The 27,500-nt window shown below is 40.3% G+C and overlaps 1 protein-coding gene across 2 annotated transcripts in view; it reads right to left on the bottom strand.

Moving 5' to 3' along the window:
* st6galnac (ST6 (alpha-N-acetyl-neuraminyl-2,3-beta-galactosyl-1,3)-N-acetylgalactosaminide alpha-2,6-sialyltransferase) overlaps positions 1-22,303 on the bottom strand; it is a 32,318-nt gene extending 10,015 nt beyond the window's left edge. The window contains exons 1-6 of one of the 2 annotated variants that reach the window (XM_076298054.1): positions 22,090-22,303; positions 14,478-15,006; positions 11,906-12,122; positions 10,620-10,785; positions 9,627-9,801; positions 8,637-8,775 (exon numbers count right to left, since the gene is read on the bottom strand). In XM_076298054.1, the coding sequence (XP_076154169.1) occupies positions 8,637-8,775; positions 9,627-9,801; positions 10,620-10,785; positions 11,906-12,122; positions 14,478-14,632 (852 nt within the window). In that variant the 5' untranslated portion in view covers positions 14,633-15,006; positions 22,090-22,303. Of the gene's footprint in view, positions 1-8,636; positions 8,776-9,626; positions 9,802-10,619; positions 10,786-11,905; positions 12,123-14,477; positions 15,007-15,216; positions 15,324-22,089 lie in introns of those variants that run through there. The other variant, XM_076298055.1, reaches the window with a different exon arrangement.
* Between the last annotated feature and the right edge of the window lie 5,197 nt (positions 22,304-27,500).

Here is a 27,500-nt window from a genome sequence, read left to right on the forward strand (position 1 = left end):
TCAAATTTACAGGCTACAAACAGAGAAGGTAAAGAAGTTGAAAGGAGCCTTAAAACTCATACAAAGTAGTGGTAGTAGCAGTAGTGGCATCCCTGAACTTGAAACTCTTCCTCTCTAAACGCGACATATGCTGTCAATTAAAAAGAGTCCTGCCGCTATGACAGATCCTCCAATCATCATACAGAAGCTTGGCGTCCGGACCATCCCACTGCCCCATTCACTACCAGAGACTCCTGGCTTCCCTGGAAATTACAATTTTGGGGCATTTGTCCAAGGATTTCAGGATCCTGCAGGGACTGACTGCCTTTGTGCCACCCTGGCGGCCATTCTGTATATTGTTGTTGTCTCATGTGCTTTGTGTTTACCTATCTGTCATGTGTCTTTGTCTTCGCCCATCCCCTTATATGGTCTGCATATCCTCTTGTTAGTTTCCCATTTCCGCCCTCACCTGTTCCCCGTTATTGTCTTGCTGGTCTCGTCCAGTCCTCTGTCTTTCTGTTAATTAGTCTGTGTATTTCTACCCTCCTGTTCCTCTATCAGTTCGTCTCTCTGTTAGTAAGTTTGTTAGTCAATAAGGCAATACTCTGCTTGGAGACTTGCGCTTGGGTCCTTCTGCCTTAAACCTGACAGTACAAACCGACCAAGCATGGACCCAGCAGATTCTGATCGCATAGAGGAGCTAAGTAAGGTGGAGTACACTCTCAGCAAAGCTCTACTCGGAGCTTGTCAAATCTACCGATCTGGAGCACTGGCATGCTATTTGTTCAATGATGGAGAGGACAATTTCTTCAAAGCCCTGGCTAAGGGAGGTTCTGGCAATGGCTACTCTGGCCGACCAGCTTCCAGGTCTGGGAAGAAGTCTCCAGTCCCTCCTTGTTCCTTCCAGAGAGGCTGCTAGCTTCCAGCCTGACCCTGTTCCTGCATCGACTGGTTTCCTCCAGGGGCTTAAGGTGGGTCTGCTTCGCTTCCAGTCAGCCGCTCCACGTCCAGAACTCCAGCCTGCTGAGTTCCAGTCCCCTAATCCCACCCATATCCAGGTCCCTCAGAAGGCTCCCTCTATAAGGAGACATGGCTTCAAGCGTCGGCCAGTCCAGTTGCCCAACACCACCGCTCCTGTGCCCAGCCCTGAGGTGCCCACTCCTGTGCCCAGCCCTGAGGCGCCTGCTCCTGTGCCCACGGCCTAGTCCGCTCCTGGAGCCCAGTCTCCCGACGCCCCGCCTGCAGCCTAGTCGCCCGACGCCCCACCTGCAGCCCAAGCCGGCCCTGCCTCTGCCCGAGTCGCACCCCTCAACCTCTGTCTTTGTCTGTCCGGCCCTGTCCCGATCTACCCCAGTTCCTGAGTGTTTGTCTGTCAATGTTTCCGAGAGTGTGCGAGTCTGACTCCTGAGTGTCTTGTCCTAGCCAGTCTCCCCTGTCTTGTCCGAGCCCGTCTGTCCCCGCAACTGTCCCTGTTACTGTGTCCGTCTCTGTCCCCGTCTCTGTTTCCATCCCCATACCTATTATTGTTCCAGTCACCATCCCAGTAACTGTCCTTGTCACTGTCTTCTAGGGGTGTAACGGTACACAGAAGTCACGGTTCGGTTCATACCTTGGTTCGGACATCACGGTTCGGTACGAGTTCGGTACAATGGAGGGAAAAGCAAAACAAAAATGCAGAAAGCATTTTTTTTTTATTGTGCATGTCTCAGGCTGTACCACCTAGTGCCATACAGTCTCTTCCCTGAGCTATCTGCAACAGCCTGAAGTGTGTAAGATGTAGGCTAAACAGTACAATAAGTACCCAGACTCCATCTGTAACTTGTAAACAAAATAAGACAATCAGTTATAAAACTGAAAATAGGCCTACAGCATCTCTTATTTCTGAAAGTGCAAATTACATAGAATAATGATTTTAAAAATCCACTTAAGGAAGACCTACAATTTGCCTCAATATTTTTTCAGTGTGTGTACAGTAATAATCTACTAACTGTGAAAATATCACAACGAAATCGCTCCTTTCATTTCATAAACAGACTAGGGCCTACAACTAGAAGTCACGTGACTTTGCCCTTCGACTTTAACTCATTGGTTCCCAAAGACTGGGTCGCGACCCACAGGTGGGTCGTAGGAGATTTTATTTGGGTCGCCAGCATAGCCTAGTGACAATTTATGTTGTTTAATACCCCTAGCTTATACCTTATATAGATTAGGAAAGCTAACAGCTTTCTATTAGGATCTAGTTTGTTAACTACCACAGTCACGAGTTGGGTCGCGATAGTCTGTCATTTTTAAAAAGTGGGTCCCCAGAAAAAAAGTTTGGGAAACACTGCTTTAACTCACCGTAGCATGGTTTGTTTATTAGCCTGGTTAGCGTTGACACTTTCTTTTACCGTCTATGCACTTAACACTACCAGCTCCTCATGTGAGAAGTTACAAGTTACCCTGACATAAAGGTAATTACCACGCGATTTACATAGCTTTCTGTCATTACGAAATAATGTAATTTAAGCCATAGGTTTTGGCCCTATTTGTATGTGTATCCAAAGGCTGGTGAAGCGCATGCAGGGGAGGGGAGTTGTTTTTTTTCTCGTTTCAGTGATTGGTAGCCTATCTGGGTGATGGCTTCGAGTAGCATGTTCGATATATTTCCACTCACATACCCAACAACTGCTGAACAACGCCGACACACAGTTTCATCTTATCCGCCACTCTCTCGCCTGTACCACTGTAACTGAAGTTCTTAAACTTGCGATCTTAAAGAGATCAGCGGATCCTCTAACTGTTGTGGGTCGCCACCACTCGCTTAGTGCTGCTATCTTTCTTTTACTGTCTATGGACTCGACCGACGACCTGACAAAAAAAAAAACATAGGCGCCAATCAGAGCTTCAGAGCTAAGGCGAGGCTACAGATTAGTGTTAGGTGTCGCTAAAGAACTCTCATAACTCTCGTACTTAACAGTAATTGCGCATGACATTAATTAAAACGCACACAAGTTTTATGTATTTTTATACCGTGTATTCTCCGTGTAAATTCATGCACCGAACCGTGACACCCGTACCGTTTCGGTTCAATACGAATACATGAACCGTTACACCCCTACTGTCTTCTTTCCTGTCTCTTCCCCTGCCCCTAAGTCTGTCCAGTCTCCATCTGCTTGTGCCCTGCCCGAGTCTGCCCAGCCATCGGTCTATTCTGCCCCTGTCTGCCATTATTGTTCCTGCTCTGCACAAATGGAAGGTGGTCGCTGCGTGAACGAGGCAAATAAATGGCTGAAGATGTCTGCATGCTGCTGTTATTGGCTAGTCTGCGTTCGATGGACAGGGCTTAGCAATAGCTAAACGATAGGTCTTCTTTTTTTTTTTTTTTTTCAAAGACTTGATGATGGTCTTGGCTCCAAATAGCTTCAGGCAGTCCAACTGAAATGTCAAATGAAACTTGGGCCTTGGAAAAATTAAGGGAAAATCAATAAATTAAGGGGCAAATTCAGTAGGCATTTTACCTTAATCTGGCTTAATTTATGCACATTTCTAATTAAAAAATCCTTTATTTTAATTGAAGGGTTTTTAAGGAAAAAAAATATCTGCTCTTAAAAAAAGTAAGGTTCAGGTGGCTTTCTTACAAGAAACCTTTTTGTCAGAAATACAACATCTAAGACTACAAGGTGATTGGGTTGGTCAAGTGTATTCTTCTTCATACAAAAGTCACAGTAGGGGAACTGCGATTCTAATTAACAAAAACACACCATTTAAACTAGAAAAAAAAATCATTGACTCAAACGGCCGATATGTTTTGATATCAGGATCTATCAATGGAACATCTACTACTTTTCTAAATGTATACGCCCCTAATACTGATGAGCCTGCATTTATGACAGATACGGTCTTGCTGTTCAATGAAAATTGTAATGGTTTTGGGGTGATAGGTGGAGACTTTAACTGTGCATTGAATCAAAAACTGGACAAATCCACACAGACTAAGAGTAACAATCCAAAGACCATAAGAGTACTTCAAGGTTTATGTTTAGAAAGTGGTCTAGTTGATGTGTGGCGTGAATTGAACCCCAAGGTTAAAGATTATACTTACTTTTCAAATGCTAACGCCTCATACTCTAGAATCGACTATTTTTTCATTTACTCCAAGCATATGCATATGGTAAAAAAATTTGGTATCAACCCAATCACCTTGTCAGACCACGCCAGAATTGATTTGACTGTTCAGTTAAAAAAAGAGGATCCTATTCTCAAACAATGGAGATTCAACAACTCCCTTCTAGGAGATGAAATATTTAGATCAAAGATGAAAGTGTGGATTAAAAATTATATAGATGAAAACAATGACCCTAACATGGACCCAAACATAATCTGGGAAGCCGCCAAAGCGACTTTAAGAGGGAATATTATCTCTTATACCTCATTTAGGAAAAGAGAAGATATCGCACAAACAAAACAGCTAGAAAAAGAGATTGAAAGATGTGAAGTACTCCACAAAGCTGCAGCAACAGAAGATAACTGGAAACAACTAGTTGCTGCCAGAGCCAAATTAAACCTTAAGACCACAAATGAAATCATGCAAAATATTAACCATGTTAGACAAAAGCACTATGAATTTGGTAACAAACCTAGCAAATTACTAGCTCACCAATTAAAGACAGAACAAGCAGAAAGGACTATTAAAGCAATCCGATCCAAGGGAAATATCACATATGACCCAAAAGAAATTAATCAGTCATTTCAAGAATATTACAACAAACTATACAAATCTCAAAGTCATTACACACAGGATGAATTAGATCAGTACTTAGAGAATATTAAAATGCCAAAGCTATCAGAATTAGATCAACAGGTTCTCAATGCCCCATTTACGGAACAGGAAATGCTAGCAGTTATTAACTCCATTCCCATAAACAAAAGTCCAGGACCAGATGGCATTCCAACACAACTATACAAGGAATTCTGGAACGATCTCAAACCTATTTTTATGACTATGATTAACAACTTCGATCGCAACAAGGCACTTCCCCAAACAATGAACTTGGCAAACATCACTGTAATACATAAAAGCGGCAAAGACCCCTTGGACTGCTCATCTTATAGACCCTTAAGTCTTTTAGATCACGATTACAAGATTATTACCAAAGCATTAGCAAAAAGACTAGAAAATATCATGCCCAAAGTTATCAACCCAGATCAAGCAGGATTTATTAAGGGAAGATACTCCACGGACAACATTAGAAGGTTGCTGAACATTACTAATTACTTAAAGGTGAATCAAAGGCCTTCTCTGCTTCTATCTTTGGATGCAGAGAAGGCCTTTGACAGAGTTGAGTGGAACTTCCTCTTTAGTGTATTGCATAAGTTAAATATGGGAGATGACTTTATTGAATGGATCAAGGCAATCTACCAAGCTCCAAAAGCAGCAGTTATAACTAATGGTTTGACATCTGTTCCGTTCAACTTGATGAGGGGTACGAGACAAGGGTGTCCACTGTCAAGCTCATTGTTTGCAATAGTGATTGAGACATTAGCAACATCTGTACGAGATAATATCAACATAAAAGGAGTACATATTGGCAAAGACGATCATAAATTATCTTTATATGCTGATGATATAGTCTTATATATTGAGCAACCAGAAAATTCCTTACCACACTTGTATAGCACAATTGAACAATTTGGAAAATTCTCTGGATATAAGATAAATTACAATAAATCCAACGCATGTCTCTTACATATGAACCCAACAGAAGAAATGCAGAAATTATACCCTTTTAAATGGTCACCAGAAGGTTTCAAATATCTAGGAGTACACTTCACACCACAACTAATTGATTTATTTAAAAAGAATTACATTCCCCTTACTAATGACATTAACAGCGATCTATGTAGATGGGCCAAACTACCTTTATCTCTTTTAGGGAGGATAAATGTCATCAGGATGAATATCCTTCCGAGACTGAATTTTCTCTTTCAAAATGTACCTTGCTACTTGTCTATAACATTCTTTAAAAAACTGAACAGTCATATTTAAAAATGTATATGGTCCAATAAGAAACCAAGAATTAAACTACTGACCCTGATGAAACCTGAACCCATGGGTGGTCTAGGTCTCCCCAATTTCCAACACTATTACTGGTCAGCCCAACTGAGAAACATACTATCATGGTCATTGGGAAGACCAGATTCTCATTGGGTACAAATAGAAGCAGGATATGTTGACCCAATACCTTTACACTCTCTCATATTTATCAAACATTTTAAAAAGATAAAAAACATGGGGCAATATTTTACTGTTGTAAACACATTATCTGTTTGGCGAGACTGTTTAAGAAAGTTTGGCACTGCTAAATTTATTTCTGTATACTCACCTATCCATCAAAATCCTGATTTAAGAAAATACTTGCATTTAACTGATAGATGGAAACAATTGGGGATAAATCAGCTTAAAGACATGTTTCATAAAAACTGGAAAATCAAAACATTTCAAGAACTAAGTTCAGAATTTCATTTGCCTAACTCAGATTTCCTCAAATACATGCAAATCCAGAGCACTATAAAATCGCTTATTAAAGAAAACAAGTTACATTTCGAACTGACTGAACTGGAAGAGAACCTAATAACACCATCTACTATTAGAGGCCAAATTAGCAAACTGTACGACATTTTAAATCAGAAATGCCAAACAGTTTTCCCAGCACTTCTAAAGACCTGGGAAACTGACTTATCCATGAAATTTGAAGATAATAATTGACAAAATATATGTGATAGAATTTTCTTCCCATTTACTAGCAACAAGATTAAAGAAACAAATTTCAAATTCATTCATAAACTCTACCTTACTCCTATGAAAATGTATAAAATCTCTAAAGAAAACTCACCAAACTGCCCAAGATGCAAAATCAAAGAAGGTACATTTTTGCACATGTTCTGGCACTGCGACAAATTGAACAATTTCTGGAAAATGATTCATTCATTCACAAAAGCTGTTTTGGAACTAGAATTTGAGATGTCCCCATGCGTCTATTTACTCAATGACATAAGCAACCGCCATTTGGACCAAATTAAATGCAGATTGTTGATTTCCATCACACACTTTGCAAAGAAATGTATTCTTCTCTGGTGGAAAAACGAACTCGCACCAACATTCAATATGTTTATAGAACAGATCTCTCAGTTTCTTCCCCTAGAAAAGATAACACTTGAAAGTCACAATAAGGGTGACCTATTTCACGACCTTTGGAATCCACTACTTTCCCACCTGGAAAAGCAGGTCATATGAGAAATATCTATTCCACACACTCCAGTGTGATTATAATGGGGTGAAGTTTTTTTTTTTGTGCCTGAATGGGTAACTAGCTGCCTGCGTGCGGTTGCCAACCCTCAATCCGCAGGGAGGAGCCCAGGTAGGAGCTGGACACGCAGCGACCGAGGCTTCTCGCTGTTGGAGTGGGCGCGCGTGGGGGGCTGGATGGCTTAACTTTGTTTATGATGTGTCGGTAATGTAAGATAAATTAGAACTAGCTTGTTACTGTGATTTGTCAACGTACTGGTTATCTGAGTATTGGTAATGTTTTTTTTTTTTTTTTTTTACATTATTATTTTTTTTCTCCTTTACCCCTTTTTTTTTTATTGCTGTTGTCCTTTTTTATTATTATTATTTCCCCTTCTTGTGTATTAGTGAGAGTGGCATGGGTGTGTGAGTGCGGATGCAGGCGTGTGTGTGTGTGTGTGTGTGTGTGTGTGTGTGTGTGTGTGTATGTGCGTGTGAGCGTGCGTGCGTGCAGAGATGACTCAATTAGGATGCGCATGTTTGCATGTATGTGTGTGCGCGCACATGCGTGGAGAGGATGAGGGTGTGATATGGATGTAGAGCACTTGTTTATAAAAACTGTTCATGAGATCCATTGAAATTTTTAATGTAAATTTGTAAATGAACTCTTCTGTGATCGATTGAAAATAAAAAGATGTAAAAGAAGACAAAAGTAAGGCATTTATAATGGGTGAATTTAAGGGGTTTGGTTTTGTAGTGAATCACAACCTGTTATACACAACACTCTGTCTTCTTTCACATCGAAAGTTTGTGTGTATTTCGCTTTTCAACAAAAAGCGAATAGTAAGGACCTTGACATGCACCATGGCATGACAAGTTTTTGCACTATCCTCCTAAGTTTTTGCACTTCAGTTAAAGTGTAGAAGATAATGTTGTTCACAGAATTAAATGTGACATTTGAAATTAGTTATTTTCCTTATTTTTTTGTAAATAATGAATTGCAATAAATCGCAGAATCAAATCGCAATATTTGTTGTACAGCAATATGTTACGAATCATAATAATATCGTATCATGGCCCAAATATCACAATCATATATACATTTTTGCCAATTCCCACCCCTAATATAAAGCTTCAGGTGTTTCTGGTGGAAATCAGCTATGTGGAATATATGGTACTACTAATACAAAAAACATTAGTAGCTCTTGGCCGCATTCATTTAGTCAGAGTAGCTCTATCTAGACCGGGCCAGGCATGCTGAATAGGTATAGACTAGAGCATGTATGCATACAACAGAAATATAGTATACTTTAAGTAGATCCACATACAGTATATGTATGCATACTGAAGGAATGAGAGGTAGACGAAGGGTTCTTCTCAGTATGTGTACCTCAGAGAGGGGTGGTCCGTTGTAGCCCTGCGCCTTGTAGCTGCGCAGAGAGTTGTGCATGGTGTTGGTGGAGAAGGTGTAGAAGGATGTCCGAGAGCCCACGTCCTGTTCAAAGCCCTTAATCACAGCCCCATTGGTTCTGATTAAACAAAACAAGTCCATGAACACATTTGTACAAAGTATGCGATCAATCACATAATTAAGACATGAAGATAATTAACTGTGACATTAACTAATATCTAAGAGAAATAGATAAGGATTCAAATCAAGTAAAGTCAAAAAGATAGTCAATGACTGGGTTGATCTAATCTACGTTTCCAGATTAGATTATGTTTGGCCAGATTAGAGCTGCTCAGGTTTTAATACATATATTTACCTCGTCTTCACTCTAGATGTGCAAACCTTTTGCCACACTTTTAGCTATGTTTGCAAAGTGTCAGGGCATCAAAGCAAGCTACCAAAATTCCTTGCACGAGCATACACATAGGGAATGTAATATTCCGAAAGTGGCATTTTCCAACTAATGTGTTTCCATGTCACAATATTCAGTTTAAAAGAGGCATATGATAGGGGTGTGATTCCGTTTTTTAGTATTGAGAATGTGAGCATAATCGACTTATAGCAGCTGGAATAAGGTGTTTACATGACTCAATCGGCACAATCGGAATACTGTCTTTAATTCAAACAAAACCAGAATATGGTGTGCATGGAATTAGTCATTGTCTAGAGATATTAAGGTAACAAAGTAAATTCCACTGTAAAATGGATGTTAGTATGAGAGGAGATAGGATAAGCGAAGAATGCAACCTAGATAAATGTAAAAAAAACCTTACTTTGTTTGAGAACCTCGCCATAGCTAACAAAACACAGATTCTTATCACTTTCCACACACAATCAAACAAACGAAGAGACAGACACAGATCTACACCCAAAAAACACACAGACACACACCCACAGGGTAAACTGACACACAAAAGCACACACACACACCTGAATATATAGTCATGCTGGTCGATCTCCAAGCCCTTCTTGGAGTCCTTGAGGATGCCTCCATTGCCCACCACCGCACAGCGGATGCACTGGGAGCGATTAGGCCTCTGATCCCAGTCATCCAACAGCACTCGATTAGCAGTGGTGTTCAGGACAGACAGAGTGGACTGTAATACTGGCTCCACACAAACACACACACACACACACACACAGGGTTAGAGCTTGAGAGTGTCTACAAATATTTGCAATGGATTACACATAAGCATGTGCAAAGGAATTAGAATGCCATTAACTTAACATCAATTATCAATATGCAAAAAAAACAGACCAACAAAACAGGTTACAAATACAACTAAAACCTTTGTGGGTGTATTAATAGACATGGATGTGCTTTTAGCATTTGCCATACAGGAGAATCACTGTCTAAGGCTTTCACAGAGCTTAGAAATCACACAGAATGATTAAAGACCCTTTCAATCTGTTCCTAGAGGGCTTCCGGTTGAAGTGTTCAAAACCAAAATGTCGTGTGTAACAAAAAGTGTAACTCCGGCAAAAAAATGGACCCCAGGGTCTTTTTCTAAAGGTGTAGGTTTTTGAACATTCTAAGTTCCGCAACAATTGAAGGTTCTAAAATTCTATGTTGAATTCAATGAACCCAGATATTCTTTAGAACGTTCATTTCTCAACATTCCCGTCACACCGGTGTGACGGTACTCCTTTAAGGGTTAAAACACATCAAATAAGCAGTGGAGACAGTATGGAGACAGTATTTTTCGTTGATAAACAAACATGACCCTGGGGTCAATTTTCGCCGGAGTTACACATTAATACTTTTTTCATTTTATTCCCCCCCCCCCCCCCCCCCCCCCCTCAAGTTACCATTAGCTCAATGTTGTTTTCTGGAAATGCTTTGTGAACGGACATGTTTGTTTATGCAGTTGAAAGGGTCTATAATGAAAGATGAAGAGAATACTACGCTGCTGTGCGGCCTACAGGGGAACTGTAGTCCTCCCCATCCGTGGGCTCCGGGGTAGTTCTTCAGACGCTGGTACTCTGCCATTGTGGCATACTTGGCCCACTGCAGCACTGGTATCGTTTCCAGAAACTTCTTGGCGAAGCTGGAGAGTGGCACTTTGGTCCGTATGCTGTCTGGACAGCTCTGGAGGGGAAGGACACAATTATGGAACTCTCATTAGATTCTGGATGCGGGTTTTTTATTTTTTATTTTTTTATTCTGACCACATATGGAAATAAGGCATTTCATATGAGGGGATAAACAGATATTAACATGAAGCATTTCAATCCTGTGGGATTCTGAAGATTTATGATGGCTTGTCAAGGAAATTGTTAGGGATATGTTTGGTGGAAATAAGGGTGGCCTTGAATTGTCCACATCGCTGTGAAGGGAGGGGAAGAGATTGGTCTTGATGACATTCAGAGACTCTGTTGTGTTAAATTGTTGGATTTTACAAAGAATAGCCTTAGCCGTAAACAAAGCAAAACAAAGATGTGTAAGATTCTTTTAGCATTTCCTCAGTAAAAAATGTTCTGCAAGTTGAAATAACATCTCTGGACCAGCATACCTTGGCTAGCAGTCTGTGCCTGCTAAAGAATTCAGCACAAAGGCAAATTTAAAAAATTAGAATGCCCCAACATGTTTTCCCTTTTTTCACTCGTGTCTTAGAATGTAAACGGGGCCTATTCTGTGGTGAAAGGCAAGGGACTGGGGTTCAGCGAGACTCTGAGACATGATTCAATTTCCTGACACAATAAAAACACACACACACACACACACACACACACACACACACACACAGTCTGAAATTGCTGTGTCATTTAGAAGAACTAGAGTGAGGCTGGAAGAGCTTGTGGTTTTCCCCCGGCCGTTCTCCTTCATGGGACATGGAGAATTCAAGGCATTGCTTTCTTATGAGCTCCACTACGGAGAGCCACCAGATAGGCATGACATAGCTGAGGGAGGGGCCACATGCAGCTAAGTGGCTGAATGATGTCAGGGGTCGAAGCAGAAATGGTAAGGCATGAAGATCTCTGAGACATCTGAGAACAGTCAACAGTGAGGCGTTAACCTTCAAATCTATTTAAAAAGGCAAAACCACCCGTTTTGTAGACAGCTTCCTCTATGAAGTTTCCTGACAGGTATGCAGAGCATTTTCTGTATTGGTAACAATGAGTTGACACAAAATGGTGAAATACAGACTCATTGTTCGTTAACCAAGGAAGTTACGACAGTTGCCATAGTGTTGTACAAAAAGACTCACTGTTTGAAGGGAAGCGTTTTCAGCCGCATAGCTGTCTCCGAAGAAGTCAGGTTTGGTGGGAGGCACAGTGGTAGTGGTGGTGGTGGTGGTGGTAGTGGTGGGGCGCTTTGGATAAGTAGTTGGCCTTTTGGTGACCTCTAATGGACTTCCTTGGGTTGTTGTGGCCTCAAAAGCGTCCACCAATAAGCTATTCCTGGCGTCATACACCTCAGGAGACCTGGAGCAAAATGTTTAAATGGCATGAGTTGGCTGTGTGTACGAGTGGACTTATTTTTTTCCAACAAACAGTGTTAGTTCACTTCTAGTGCTCAACCATCAGGGATAGGAGGTAGGCCTAATGCTGTGGCAAGCTGCTGTGAAATGTTAGCCACATAGCTATAGACCATGCTGGGCAAACAAGTCCTGTGATCTCCAGACGCAAAAGGCAAAGGGCATTTCACAGCGCTGGACGGGGAGGTCACAGAGGGGGGCTTGATTGACGCGGGAGAGTTTGCACTTCTTTAACAATCTTCCTCAAAGCCGGTCAGCCCACAACACACCAAAATGAATACCGGTAATATAAGCACACAAAGGCCCTGAAGCAATTGACATAAAGGAATATTGGCCTGTGCTCAAAAATACCCTTAAGATAAGCATACTTTGGCCCTGATACAATACTGGCCTGTGTTCCTTATGATGACGAGCTTTCACAACCGATTAAAAAAAACAATTGTGTATCAGGACTCAACTTAATTGTTAAGTGTCAGACACAAAACAAAAACTGCATTTTTTAAAGCAGTTCTGGTGTTTGTGATATGTTACCTGTATCCACTGTGACAACAGGGGTTGAGTTACCAACTAACAAGCCCCTCATCCCATCTCGCCAGATTTCTCAAAATAAAACAAGTGTTAAAGAAATATAATACATGAAGGCAGCTCTACAATGACCAACCCTTGTTAAAAAATATTTCATTACAAAGACACATAAGAAAGTTTTTTTTTTAAATCTCTCTCATTCTGCATTTCACAGAGTTCTGTGGATTACTAGACAGACAGAACGAAAGAGAGAAAGAAAGAACCAATTAATTAATGAAAGAAAGAAAATGACCAAAGAGTCAAAGAACTAATAATGAATGCCATCCTGTTGCACCTTGCATCCCATCCATTTAGTTGGCACCAATATGATCAAAGGTTTAATCATGTTATGTTAGTCCTATTAATCATACTGTGTGTTCTTTATTTGCCCATCTAGGCGTAGCAGCAACTGGATATGCAAACAACGAAGAAGCAAAAGCCAAGACAACATGCAGTATACCTTTGTTCCAGATTTCTCCATCAAAGAAAAATATAAACTATAAAAAAATAAAAATATATATAAAAATATAATATAAAAAAATATTTACAAAAGATACATCTTAAGCTTGATTAGACAGTGCTATAAGAATGTCATTCATATTCTTAAATAATTGGGGGGGGGGGGGTCTTGAAGGCTGTTCTGTTGGTGATTTGTTAGTGGTTTTGATGGTAAATAGGCTTGGTTGTAGATTGCTGGCTGTGTGAACTCCCCCATCTATAACACAGGGAATTTAGCATCTCTCCTATACAGTATTTGAAATTAAAATATAGCACATTTTTCATGCAACAGAAAGTGCATAGGTTTCTATTTATTATTTTTGTAATAACAAATAAGCTTAAGTATTATACATTATAAACGTTTTTTAATAAATAGCCATCTAAATGTATTATATAATGTTCAGACGTGTATTTTAAATCCTACACTTACAGACAGCGGGTGCAGAGAGAGTAGCGATTACAATGACCTTCAAAATGACCAACTTAAGACTTCCCAGGAGGCTCATCTAGGTGGTAATGATACATGGGGCAACCTTTTGAACAATGTTGCTGGGCAACCACATAACCGGTTCCATCCATGTGTTTTTTTGGATGATCATGAATATGCTGCCTATTGTTGTCTAAATTTCTCGAAACATTGTTCCCCAATATCAGATAGAATGCAGCTCATTTGTTATGTGTCCCACACACACACACACACACACACAACAGGGAGTCGCAGCTTTTGAAATCACCGAAGGGGACTTTCGGGATACTTTCATGCCCGACCTGAACTTGACAAATGATAAGACCGACTTTTACGGCCCCTTGTAATGAGTTCGCCTCGAAGCCCGGCTCCTCCAGGACTGGAGCTCATATTCACGACCACAAGCCACGCGTCTCCACAAGTAAATGAGTAGCTCGCCCAAGAACCGCAGCACTTTTCATGAACAGAAGTGAATCTGACTGCCGTTTGAATACAAATAAACCCTCATTCCTTTCACTTGCAGGAACTTTCCAAAAACTTTTGCTGCTTCCCGAAACAACACTACCACTTAACTAAAGATAATCATCATATCAATTTACTTATTCAAAATATCCAGTCGTTATCCACGTCATCTTTTTTGCCACACAAGAAGGCTACAGTCAGTACCTCATTCAGCACCAGTACAGTAGACTAGGCTTAACCACATCTTAGACTATGTGCTTTATCACAAAACAGGCAGAACAAAGGCTACACCACTCCTCTGACTGAGCTTACCTAGTGGCATCCTTGGTGTCGTAGAGGGCCCTGAAGTTGTCGGTCACCATGTGCCAGGGCACCTGAATCTGCAGGCTGACGCAGAGCACATAGAGACCCAGAAATCCACTGATTACCACGAAGAACAGCACCATTCGCCGAGCGGGCAACTCCATCACCGCGTGCCGGTCTGTAAGCGGTAGAGGCTGAGGATGGTGTGGTGTATGGCAGCTGTGGCTACGAGAGGGGCCCCTGCCCTTCGAGGGTTGGCCCAGGACATGGAGGACGAGCAGCGGAGAACAGTAGGAGGCTGAGTTGTGGTGAGAGGCTGAGTTTATAAAGGGCCCCTCCCTGGCAGCTGTGGGTGTGTGTGTGTGTGTGTGTGTGTGTGTGTGTGTGTGTGTGTGTGTGTGTGTGTTGTTTTGCTGTTCACTTGCACGCTGTCCCAGAATAAAACAAGGAGGAGGAGGAGGAGAGAGGAGTGATGCTGTCGTCCAGGACCAGGAAGACTTTAATTAGTCCGCAGTACACGTTGCATTTCACACTCCTCCTGGACAAGAGAGAAGAGAAAGAAAGTGAGTTAGAGAGAAAGAGAAAGTGAGTGAGAGAGAGAGAAAGGAGGGGGAGTGAGTGGGGAAGAGAGAAATAGAAACAGGGAGTGAGTGAGAGAGAGAGAGAGAGAGAGAGAGAGAGAGAGAGAGAGAAACTTCATATTGCCATGTTGCCATGTCTAACCACCACGCTCACACAGTAATCCTACTTTAATTAAACCTCTTGTAAAGCCCGAACAGGATCCTTCCACACAGCAAGCCCAGGGTCCCTTTATTCCAACTCAGTTCAGGTTCCTGTTCCCTTTAATGAAAGGACAGTACAGAAGAGGCAAAACTGAAGAAAGTGGATTTGTCATCCTGATGAGTCTAGGCAGAGAAGGCCAAGGGTGTGTGAAGTGTTGTAAGACTGACAAATTTTGACTAACAACTGTGGGTAGCAGTAAAGCAGACAATATGCTGAGTCGTAGGGTCATTCCACGAAATCGGCGCCTTTTCAACTTTAAAAATGTAAAAAAAAAATATGCCCAATGCCCATTTAATTAACACATCTTAACATGACAAGAAATTGTGTTGGGCCATCTCAAGCTATGCATTTATTTTTTACCATTCACTTATTACATAGAATATTGTAGGATAGTAACAGGACTGATGGTAACAGGACTGATGATTTCATGCTAAATTGCTCCTTTCTAGCTAACAGGTCAAGGTTAGGGAGGCACATGGTATGTAATCTGAAAGGTTATTACTTCTAGATATTGGTAATATCAGTATTGATAAATAATTGTTTATATATCACTGATTATTGAGATAAGGGACAAAAGTACTTTTGAAAAGTGACAAACAAAAAATCAATACTACATTAATTTAATTTGGATATCATCATAAACATAGATCTCATCTATCATGCCTGAAAAGGAACAGGTTTTTTATTAACCACTTTTTATAAAAATTGACATTTACTGACTTAGTAACTTGTCATTTGTCAACTCCGTCAGACACATGAAAATATGTTTTTTTGTGTGTTTGATCAATTCAACAACACTCTAAAGTCTTTAAGTGTGTAGAAATGGTGTGCCTTAGGTTTAGTGATAAATTGCATTATATACACTTTTAATATAATTTTACATTGCTTTGAAATAAGCCATTTTAAATTACCTTAATTTAGTTTACTATTTTTTAATTTTTAATGTATACAATTAGTGGTTTTGTGCACACAAGACACTGCATGTAGATAAGTTGGTGTTTTAATGTATGAACACACTCAATTGAACAAAATAAACATACATTTTTTTATAAAAATGAAAAACCTCCATCTTATGGTGTTGACACACAACTGACGGTGTTGACAAACTAATCGAGAATCAAACTGATTAAAGATATTGGTAACACTTTACTTGACGGGTGAGTTCGTAACACATTCATAGCAGCTGTCATAAACTTCACATAAAGCATTCATGACTGTTTCATGAGACATGACTCAACATTCATACCAAACCTTTCATGAATGTGGAAGACAGAACGACGACAACTCGTCAAAATAAAAGTCCATCAATCGCAAAGCAGCATTGCCGTTTTTGTTCCAAACCTCTTACCTGACCATGTCACATCTGAGTCAATGGGCTAGTCCAGTGCCAAAAAGACCTTTGCAGATAATTTCTCATCTTTTGCTACTGGGAATGTCCAACCATTCCAGGTTACACAAATACAAGTCGAATGTAGGCTAGTTTGCCTCCCAGTTTTAAACTCAGTGATTACAAATACTTCACAACTTGTATAGTAAAGTGACATTCAATGTAGACTTCATAAGATATTCATGAAATATTTACAAAAACGGCAATGCTGCTTTGCGATTGATGGACTTTTATTTTGACAATTTTTCGTCGTTCTGTCTTCCACATTCATGAAAGGTTTGGTATGAATGTTGAGTCATGTCTCATGAAACAGTCATGAATGCTTTATGTGCAGTTTATGACAGCTGCTATGAATGTGTTATGAACTCACCGGTCAAGTAAAGTGTTACCAAGATATTTGACTAGTTTTGACATGGCAGTATCAAGGGAAAGAGTATCAAACTTCAAACAAAGAGTTTCTACAGGACCTCAGGCAAGTAAGTTCTATGATTTGCTCCAATTTCTCTCAGCAAGTAAGTACATAGTGTTTTATCTGTCATTACTGCCTTTGGTGTAGAGCCAAGTATTAGATATTTATCTATAATAGTTTGTCTAACCTGCGGGACTTGGACATTGGACAAGAGGTGTTGAACAGGGAACAAGCTGTCCCTGTCAGTTTCAAAATCTTTCACTGGACAGAAACAGACATCCCTCCTCCTAGTCTAGTTGCCTGCTGTAGTTTTACTGGTCACCTTGCTATTTTATAGTTGTATCTGGTAGCTTTGTTGACTTCACATTTTCCTATATGGGCCTAACACTTCCCTGCTGAAAAAAAGGGGGTTTGCTGGTTGACCAGCTTGTTTGACCACCCTATGATGGTTGACCTACTAGACCAGCAAAACTCTTGCGAAAACATACCTTCAGCTGGTTTTCCCAGCTTATGATGGTAATTCAGCTGGTTTTGCTTGTCGTACCACCTCAAGCTGGTCATTTTAGCTGGTGTTGCTGGTCTATAGTGCTGGTTTAACTGGCCATGCCAGCTTATGTTGGTCATTCTAGCAAACCAGCATGACCAGCTTGACGGGCTGGTCACCAGCATGACCAGCTTCCTCAGATGGTCACACCAGCATATCCAGCTGGTGGCCCAACCAGCTACACCAGCAAAGACCAGCAAGAGCTGGAAGAAAACCAGCAAAGACCAGCTAAAACCAGCTACCAGCATAAGTTGGTTTCTAGCTGTTTTTTTCAGCAGGGTTTAGCCATTTGGAACAGAAGAACACACCAAAATAGGCCTGTTTAGTAAGCAGGATTTGATGGCTGCATTGCACATCAATGCAGAAGTAATCCAAGTATTCAGAATACGTTACTCAGATTAAATACGTTACAAAATACATTTTTGGGCATGTATTCTGTATTCTGTAACAGAATACTTTTTGAAAGTATCCATCCCAACACTGCCTACATCTAATGAGTCCCATGCGCTTTCCCACCAGTGGAGCTAGTTGGCTAGTTGATCAAACTTTTGCCAACTTTACTCCAAGCTTTACTCCAGTTGTGATTCAAAGACCGCTGTTTTCCAGCAACAGCATCCATCTTTTTTGTTTTCAAGTAGCAGGGAATTCACGTGGAACCGTCGCAACTCTGTCATCATTATGTTAAGCCCGCCCACCGACTCTACACACAATATGATTGGCCTGATCAAAGTTTGATTTTTCCAGCTCACAAGCCAACAGAGAGTTGCTAGACTACCCTGGCTGCAAATTACATTTGCTGCTGCTAGGGTACGTCTAGATTTAGGTTACCCTCCTCCCATATTTAGGGTGAAAATTGGCAGTAGGACCACGACGATGCAAAAACTCAACTTTCACATCTTGGTGTTCTATATCTACATCAATGGACTTTCCTAACCACCAGTGATCATCATACACCACTGCCAGCCAATCCCCTGTCTCAATACTGTTGATAATTATATCAACAGTAGCACCCCCAGGATCTTTCAATGGCTCCTCTTCCATTTCATCCACCAAATCTTATTTCATCGACTGAATCCCCTGCTTCTCCCAACTCGTCTTCCATCTCCTCTATCAACATGGACAGCTCTTCCTGGCCCTTGCATCATTCTGCTGCTCCTCTGAGCAGTCTCTTATACAAAGAGTAGCTGGGGGAAAGCATTGGCAATTCAATAGCACTGCAAGAGCATGATAGTTGTCTGTAGCTAACACCAAACTGGCGAAGCCTATGGAGAAGCCGATACTTCTTTAGAACCTTGCCTGATACACTGCAAAAAATTAAATCTAATCTTATAATAACATCAAAAAATCTATTTGGTATTGTTTCTAGTATGAAAGTCTTATCAAGACAAATTTACTTAACGCACTGGCAGACAAATTGGCTTGTTTTTAGGACAAATTTGCTCAATGCACTGGCAAATCTGCTTGTTTTCATGATGAGATGTCTTAAAATAAGTCAAACTTTTCTTAAATTAAGTCAAATGATTTCACGAGAAAGCGCTGGTAAGTCTCTTTATACTGAAAACAATACAAACTAGTTTTTTATCTTGATATAAGATTAATAATCTTGGTTAGATTTTATTAGATAAGCAGTTTTTGCAGTGTGGATTTTTCAACGGCTCGTTTCTGTGCCACATGAGTTGTATAATTCCTTCTCAGATCTTGTGAAAAAGAAGATATCTCTTAATGTTGGGGTTCCGATGTTGGCTTCCCGTTATCATCCTCTCTGTTTCTGTTCTTCCATCTCTGTCTCTCCTTTTCTAACTGCTGTTTACTGTCTTACTGTCCCTTCTGCTTTCTGGGTCACTGTTAATTCTTTCTCTCCCTTTTCTCTGGTACTGTTTCTTTGTTTTTGCTCCTGTCTGCCTAGATTACAGATAAAAACAATACTTTTTATGAGTTATTATTATAAGTTATTTGGCATTTGGGTATATTAAGATGTTTTAAGTCAATCAACATGCATACTTAGATCATATCATCATGTTATGTAGTTGTTATACATTACTTAATGAGTATTTGGGAGCACTTTTCCACTCCGTCAGCTTACATGTCAACACCGTCAGACAAAATATCTGACAGAGTTGACAAAACAACATGTTTTTTTAACTTAATCATGTGTAGTAGATGGTAGCCATTTTGATTTTCCTCAGTTGCCAGCTGCCACTAAACTAAACCAAAATACCAGCTTTTATTTCAAACTTCTTGATTGAATTCAGCTCTACTTTGAAGACAGTGTTGACACATAAAAGCTGTGACCACAGGGATTTCAACTTTCAACGCTGAATATTTATTTTTTTAAAAACACTTATGAGACCATGTGTTGGACTGCTGCATCCATCAACAGAAAGAAGTCAAAGGGGGTCCTCAGGGTTAAAGCTGACCAAAATATGCCTGATTTATTTCAAATTTGAAAAATATCTGACGGAGTTGACATGAATTGAGGACAGATTTTGAAAGGCTGTTGTTAATGTATAAAATAATGCAATGTTCACGTTAAGTATTTTGTGATATTTTATTAAGCCATCCAATTAACCTCATAATCATATTTGTGCATTTTGGGCATTTTAAAACACTTTATTTTTGCAGTTTGATACTGTAACCTCTGCGGAGGACGAGTTCATTTGCATGGGCTTTCATAGTACAGTGCCGGTATTTTATGAAATTACTATGAAATAATATAAATATAGCCAAAACTAAAAGTCTAAACATACACAATTCTTTCATATCCAACTTTTAAAGCCTTTTTAAATGAAATAATTTATTGTTTTTTAAAGGAAATTGCAACATTTTGATGGGGGACATGTTTTGTCCCTTATCTCAAGAATCAGTGATATACACTTTACAAAATGGTAACAGGACTGATGTTGTATGCTCGCCCCGCTCTCACAAACCTGATAAAACATGAAAAATAGGACATTTAAGAAGAGAGAAAGTTACCCTTTTTTTTACACTGTGGAATCTGCTTCTTCTAAATGATGTCACTTCCTTGAAATTATATCACTTCTAGTTTGTAGGCCTACCATTATTTTATAAGGGGTTTTAGTGAAAGTAACAGGACTGAGGTGAAATTAAGGGACAATGATAAATGATTTATATTTTCTAAGAAAACATATCTATTTATGTCAAAAGCATTGCTTAACAATGAGATTACACTTAAGACAATATAAAACTGTGAAAATTGTATCATTTTACCAACATTTTACAACTGAGAAGTGCTGTTGAAAAAGAAAAAACATAGCGTGAGACAAGCCAAAATCAACCAAAATCCTTACCCATAGCATATATTTATGTGATTTTAATCATTTGAACTTGTATTTTATTGGGTTTACTTCGTCTTATATTGATGCATATGATCTATAGTAACATTAAGTTTTTTAAATTACACATGAATTTGTTGTTAAAGCAACTTTAGAACTGATTATATGTTGTGGGACGCAAAAGGCACCGATTCGGTGGAATGACCCCGTAAGTGATGACAGGAAACAGAGAGCTTGCTAATCCAAAAAGTGTGAACTCTTTCTGTCTACTGCTGCTCTGTGACCCCAATGCACACTGGTGACATTTAGTGAGTACAACAGCTCCAATAGCAACAACAGAACGCACGCTCGCATGCACGCAAGCAAGCAACTCCACATCAGAAGCCTCTCCTTGAGTCCCCTACTCATAAACATCCTCACGTCAACAACAACAACAACAACACACACACACACACACAAAATAACTGTGAGAGGACAAGATCTGGGGCTGCGCTGCATGCGGTGGCTATGATTTTAACCATCCCAAGGGTGGTTCAAAGCTTTAGCAGAAAGCCCAACAGTGCCTGGTCCTTCTACAAGCTAATAAGTAGGCAAATTGAATGCACATGTTCTTTTCTCTTTCACCTTTTTGGTTATTCTACAGCAGTGAAATGCTAGGCCTACATCCGGTGAATGCAAAGAACAGCAGTATTTGAAACTAGACAAGACTGTGGCAAGAGCAAACGAAGACAACTCAACAAACAAACAGACAAAATCAATAATATAACTGCCATAGGAGATCAAACAGCAGTCCTGTGTTTTGTCTAGACAATGAAAACATGTTTTGAGTGTGGTGCTCTCCCAAATTAAATAAGCTACAAAGCCGCAGAATAGTTTTGGTAGACACGTGAGCTGGATTCACCCTTGAGCGTCAACAGTAAAAAAAAAAAAACAGGTGCTAAGAAACAAACAATTAGAACAATTCCAAATCATCCACAAGACACAGCAAACTGAACACATTTGAAGTACGCCCCCAAGTGAAGTAAGCCTCTCTTTCTTCCCCCCTCTTTCTTTCTCTCACTCTCTCTCTCTTTCCCGCAGAACAACTGAAGACACCCAAGTCTGTTAGACAGCAAGAGGATTGAAACAGAACAAAAGTCAAGAAAAAAGTGGGGAAAAAACAGGAAGAACATAAGTAGGGGAAAAAGGCGAGACTGTTGTCTTACCGGGTATTGGAGAGAAGCCTTGCTATGGCTTCTTACTACATGCAGCAGTGTGTCAGAGAAAGAGCTGGCGAGTTGAGCTGAGGTGTCTCTCAACTACGCAACCCCCGTCCGTGTTCGCTCACGCTCACGCTCTCTCTCTCTCTCTCTTTCTCTCTCTCCCTCTCTCTCTCTCTCTTTCTCTCTCTCCCAATGTGCCACTTCACTTCACCAAGAAGCTCAAATGGGGGCTGCACCAAAGAGGAGAAACGACCAGCAGCTGCCAGCAATTGGTCAATGCTCCCCCCCCCCCCTCCCCTGCCCCTTCTCTCTCTGCAGTTGTCCACTGAAAGGCAAGGAGGGGGGAGGGTGTTAGAGATAACAAGAGGAAGGGGAGGAGGGGGAGGAAAGGGGAGGGGAGGGGGGTTAAAGGTAGGGGGGGGCAGAGGTTTACAAAAAAAGAGTGAGGAGTGTGTGGTGATCGTGTGAAATGAGTGCGGAAAAGATAAGGAAATGCAGAGAGAGAGAGAGAGAGAGGAAAAAAACAGTTAGAACAAAAAAATGGAAGAACAGTTATGAGTTTGAGAAATAGAGAGGGCAAAGGAAGTAAAAAAGAGAGAAAGAGTACATAGAAAGTGAACAGCAGAGAGAGAAATAGCAAATTATTTATACAAAGAGAAGCCAGCAAATCTTGCTTACATATGACAACGACACAGGACAAACTGAAACAGCTGATGACAGGGTCGGCATGCTGGGACCTGTAGGCCTAGGCAAATTCCCACGTGCGCATGCACACACATTCTTACAAACAAATACACACACATACGTGTACACAACACGACTAATGGTGGACATGACACAGCATGTTACCGGGTATCCTCTGCTTGCTCAGATATGTCAGACTCAGAGCCCTGTCAGAGACTCCCTCATCACACACAGACACGCGCACACACAGACACGGGAGCACGAGCACACACACACGCACACACACACACACACATACACACACTCACTCATTCGCACACTCTTGCACAATTTCTATGGAAATGGACACATCTAGTGTTTCCAGATGAGTTTATTTCCTCAATGTGATTAAGATCTCAATACCTCTGAGCCACATATAGGCTACAGTGTCCTATCCACATCAGGCCCACTGTGGGGAACTGTGTGTGTGTAAGTGTGTGAGAAAGATAGATAGAGAAAGAGAGAAAGAAAAAAATGAACAGGCTTCGAAAGTGGGACATAATATATTATATGTTCCACCAGATGGACACACACAAATACATATGTACACACACACGCACGCATGCACACACACACACGCACGCGCGCGCGCACACACACACACACACATACATACATACACACACACACACACACACACACACACACACACACACACACACACACCACACACACACACACACACACACACACACACACACACACACACATGAATACAATGATGACAGAAAGAATACATTTCAAACTGTGAGGGGGGTGAGGTAGTTTAGACTATATGAGCCAGAAACTGGCTTTCTGTCTGACAGCCTGCAAAGCCTTAACAGCACTTTTAGATTCTTCTTCTTGTCCCCACAAAGTTGACACATAACCTTTACTAATTTCTTAAACAAGAACTTTTTTGTTTGTTTTGTCTTATTATCGGGAAATAGGCCTACTGTAAGTCCCAACAGGGCTTGAGTGACGTTTCTGAGAACGGGGGAAGGGTTTTGCTTTGTAGCCCCCATTATGTGGGGTAAGATGAGTCTACGGGTAAGTATATAGGGCCAAAACAAAGATTTCAGGTTGATAGTAATTTTGATACCATAGATTTAATAGAGACCCAGTCAGACCAATAGTATGAAAAATCAGGAACAGAGTTTATTTACAATGATGCGCATCAAGGGAGAGACAGCATGACTTCACCTAAAGATCCATCAGCTGCTCTCAGTAGACAAGGAAATATTTAGGGTTTAAGTATCCTTCCAGGCTGACGGGGGATGGCGTTGGTCATCTCACGTGGACTACACTGAATCAGACCCTGATTAGTGGCAGCCTGGCAATCCGGAGCAGATAGCTACTGGCGCAGCCATGCAGAACAGTGAAACACTGCAAAGTCATAATATTCCCGCTTATCTCTAAATACAGTCACACACACACAGATATACACAGGAAAAGTACAGATATCATACAGTCATTACCTAGAATCATACTTTTAGTATCAAAGTGACCTACTACTGAGAAATGCAGAACATTAAACCACATATTGGAATATTGGACATAATGCAGAACATTAAACCATATATTGGATTATTCCACTGCTTGGTTGAATTTCCCATTGTCCTACGTAATTTAGAACGACCATTAACCGTATGTTATCTGCACACCTAAGTAGATCCATTTTTTTGGCCGTATCACACTTGTATATTAATTCGCCGAACTCGTTGTGAAGTTTAAATGAACTGTCACGTTGCATCCGAGCTGTAAAATGCAGGCGTTCAGAACATTGCAACATTGTAGCATATGACAGAGGTGGCTTTTAGCTAGATGGATGACAGCAGGCTAAGTAAAATCGATGTTTCAAAGCTAAAGTTCATCAGAATCTTGGGATACGCCCGCTTGACAACGGGAGAGATAGAACTAACGACTGGCCTTTGGCCGTAGCAACCCATAGATATATACACTAGATGTCGCCTTCTGCTTCTCAGCATGCGTCAACACCGCCGCCATCATGGTACAGGGATCTGAAGCGCTAAACTAGTTATCCTGTATTGTCAGCGTTACCTATTTAGCGACGTTTGGCCATCCCCAGCGATAGAAAACCTTTTTAGCGATTAGCGACAAATTTGGGAACTTCTCACAATGATGGCAGATCGGCTTCTTTGTTGTTGAAACGTAAGAAAATCACCTTTCTCATGGCTTTGTCATTTATGAATTCAGCTACATCTCGTTTGCCCATGGCACTGACCCATGATTATAAAAGTAACGACTGGCGTAGCCTATGTAGTAGCAGAGGTACATTTTCTACAGATCTACAGCAACTTCTGGTGAGATTACAACTTACATGAGTAAACGAGAAGAGGGGTAGGCCTATGTGGCCTCAACCAGAGCCTGTCTACGAAGAGCCTGTTTACTTTCATTGTATCGAACCTGGTTGCAGTTTACTCATTGTTCCTCTAGGGGCCGCCGCTAGCTAGTGCAGAATGAATGGGAGTCTATGGGGCTAGACGGGTAAAATGTATCTTTATTATCGTCTTAAGCTTAGTTTTCTCTAGACTCAACCATAAATACATGCCTGTCAGTTGGAACAACCCAAAAAACTAGATAATTGCTTGAGATTTTGACGATTTAAGGTGATTTTATTTTCGCTAGATCTTTGCCCAGATTGACGCTAATGCATTATAGAGGAGTGGATCACTGAAGCAAGATGGCGTCTCGATCGACGCATTCGTTCCAATGAACAGCAGTAGTCAAGGCGACATCTAGTGTATATATCTATGGTAGCAACCATTAGAACTAGTAATGGCAGTTTGTCCTGTGAGTTGAGAAATTAGTTGATATGTATCGGAAGAAATTAGTTCTACAAACAAGACAGTTTTAGCGATTAAAACGTTTAAATTGCAACAGGTAATGAACACAACGCAAGTGGCAACAGTGGAATAAGCGGGATAATGGACTCCACGGTGGTCTGTTCACAGAAGGTAATGCACTACGAGGTTTAAACGGCCCTCCGCTTCGCGTCGGGGCCGTTTTACAACCTCGACCGTGCATTAACTTCTGTGAACAGACCACCGTGTCGTCCATTATCCCTTACATATTGGACATAATGTTCTATTCCACTTTCTCTCAGTCCCCCTTTTTCAGCCTTTATGGCTGGAACATTTCATCAAATACTGCCACTGCCACCAATGTACAAAATATAAATGATTATACACTTGTTTCATTAAAGTTAGTCAGATCCAAATAAGCTGGTACATACATGATTTAACTGATTTCTTCATAAGTCATGAAATAATATATTTGGTCAATTCCCCTAAACTATTCAGAAACCTGTCTATATAATCTCTATATCAGGTTGGGTTAATCCCATTGGTGTACCACCGTTTCAGATTATCAATTGATTTAGAAGCATCAGGACATAAATCACATGTAGCCTAGGCTAGGCCTATATAAAAATAATAAATTCTGAATCCAATACTCTCAAGTCCCCCTTTAAAAGACTTGAAGCCTTTGACATCAACCAATAGCACAAATCTGATTGAATCAGAATAAGCCTAATTAACTGAGAGTAATGCAGTAATTGTGTCTCTTTACCATGTGTATAATACAAGCTGAATATAAAACCAAAACACATAAGAAATGTCTCTCAACAATTCTCAAATAGAACCCAATAAAGGAAATGAATCAAATGAAACAACATGGTTACATGTATAAAAGTGACCCTGACTGTCTTGATTTCTCACAGGGTGTGAAGAAAAGTTTACATACCACAGAGTACCAGTGATAACAACAATAACCAAACAGTTCAAGGGGAAAAAGAAACAATAGACAAAAGGAAAAGTGTAGAGTCTGTAAGGCTCCCCCTTTTGACCACTGATTGCACCTGAAACAAAACACAGAGATATACAAATCTGGGCCCAAGGCCCCAGTAGTGCTTCCTTCAGCTAACATTATTAAAAATATTTCAATTGCAATACTGTTATGATCAGTCACCAAATTAGTAATGAGCAATGAAATATAAATTCACATGATCATGATCTTCATGGATACTTTTTTTGTGTGTGTGTGTGCCTCATATCACAAATTGTATCATACAGCAACGCTATAAATTATCTTAACCTTTTTCCACATTGTTTAAAGCAGGCCTAAAGGCATGTTTTAAATAACTTGGTTAGAACTTTATTCTGAACATATTCTGAACATCTGAAACAAATGAAAGTTGTATTTTATTTTATTTTATTGCATTGCTGTATCCAAAATAATTGTAAACAATATGGTTGAGTATGTATGTCATCATACCACATTATCATCTTGACACTGGTTTGCATAGCTGTAAAACAGTTGTAAAACCTTTTCCCTGTCAATGAAGAGTAAAAAATAATAATACCAATATAACAACTACAGGTGTGTTGTTAATAAACATATGAACCTATTAGTTCCATATTAGTTCAGTGTAGTGAAGTCAACATCAACAACCTCTCATTCTCCATGAAAGAAAAAGCTATCTTTAATCATAACTTGTTTCACTGCAAGAGCTAGCTGTCTATGTTATCAGACTACTCTTAATCAGACTCCCCCTTATGATCTGAAGCAAGGCTGCAAGATTATTCCCTTAGCTAAAATGTTGTCGCCTATAACACTGTGTCCTAGAGCTAAGTGCGTCATAGCATCAACAATTTAATAAATTCACTGCTGTTGGTAGGATTACAACTTTG

The sequence above is a fragment of the Alosa pseudoharengus genome, unplaced genomic scaffold (genome assembly GCF_046254945.1).
Source record: "Alosa pseudoharengus isolate Yale_2024_CS ecotype anadromous, Long Island Sound unplaced genomic scaffold, YU_APseudo_1.1 YU_APseudo_1.1_scf_21, whole genome shotgun sequence".
NCBI classification, from domain to species: domain Eukaryota; kingdom Metazoa; phylum Chordata; class Actinopteri; order Clupeiformes; family Clupeidae; genus Alosa; species Alosa pseudoharengus.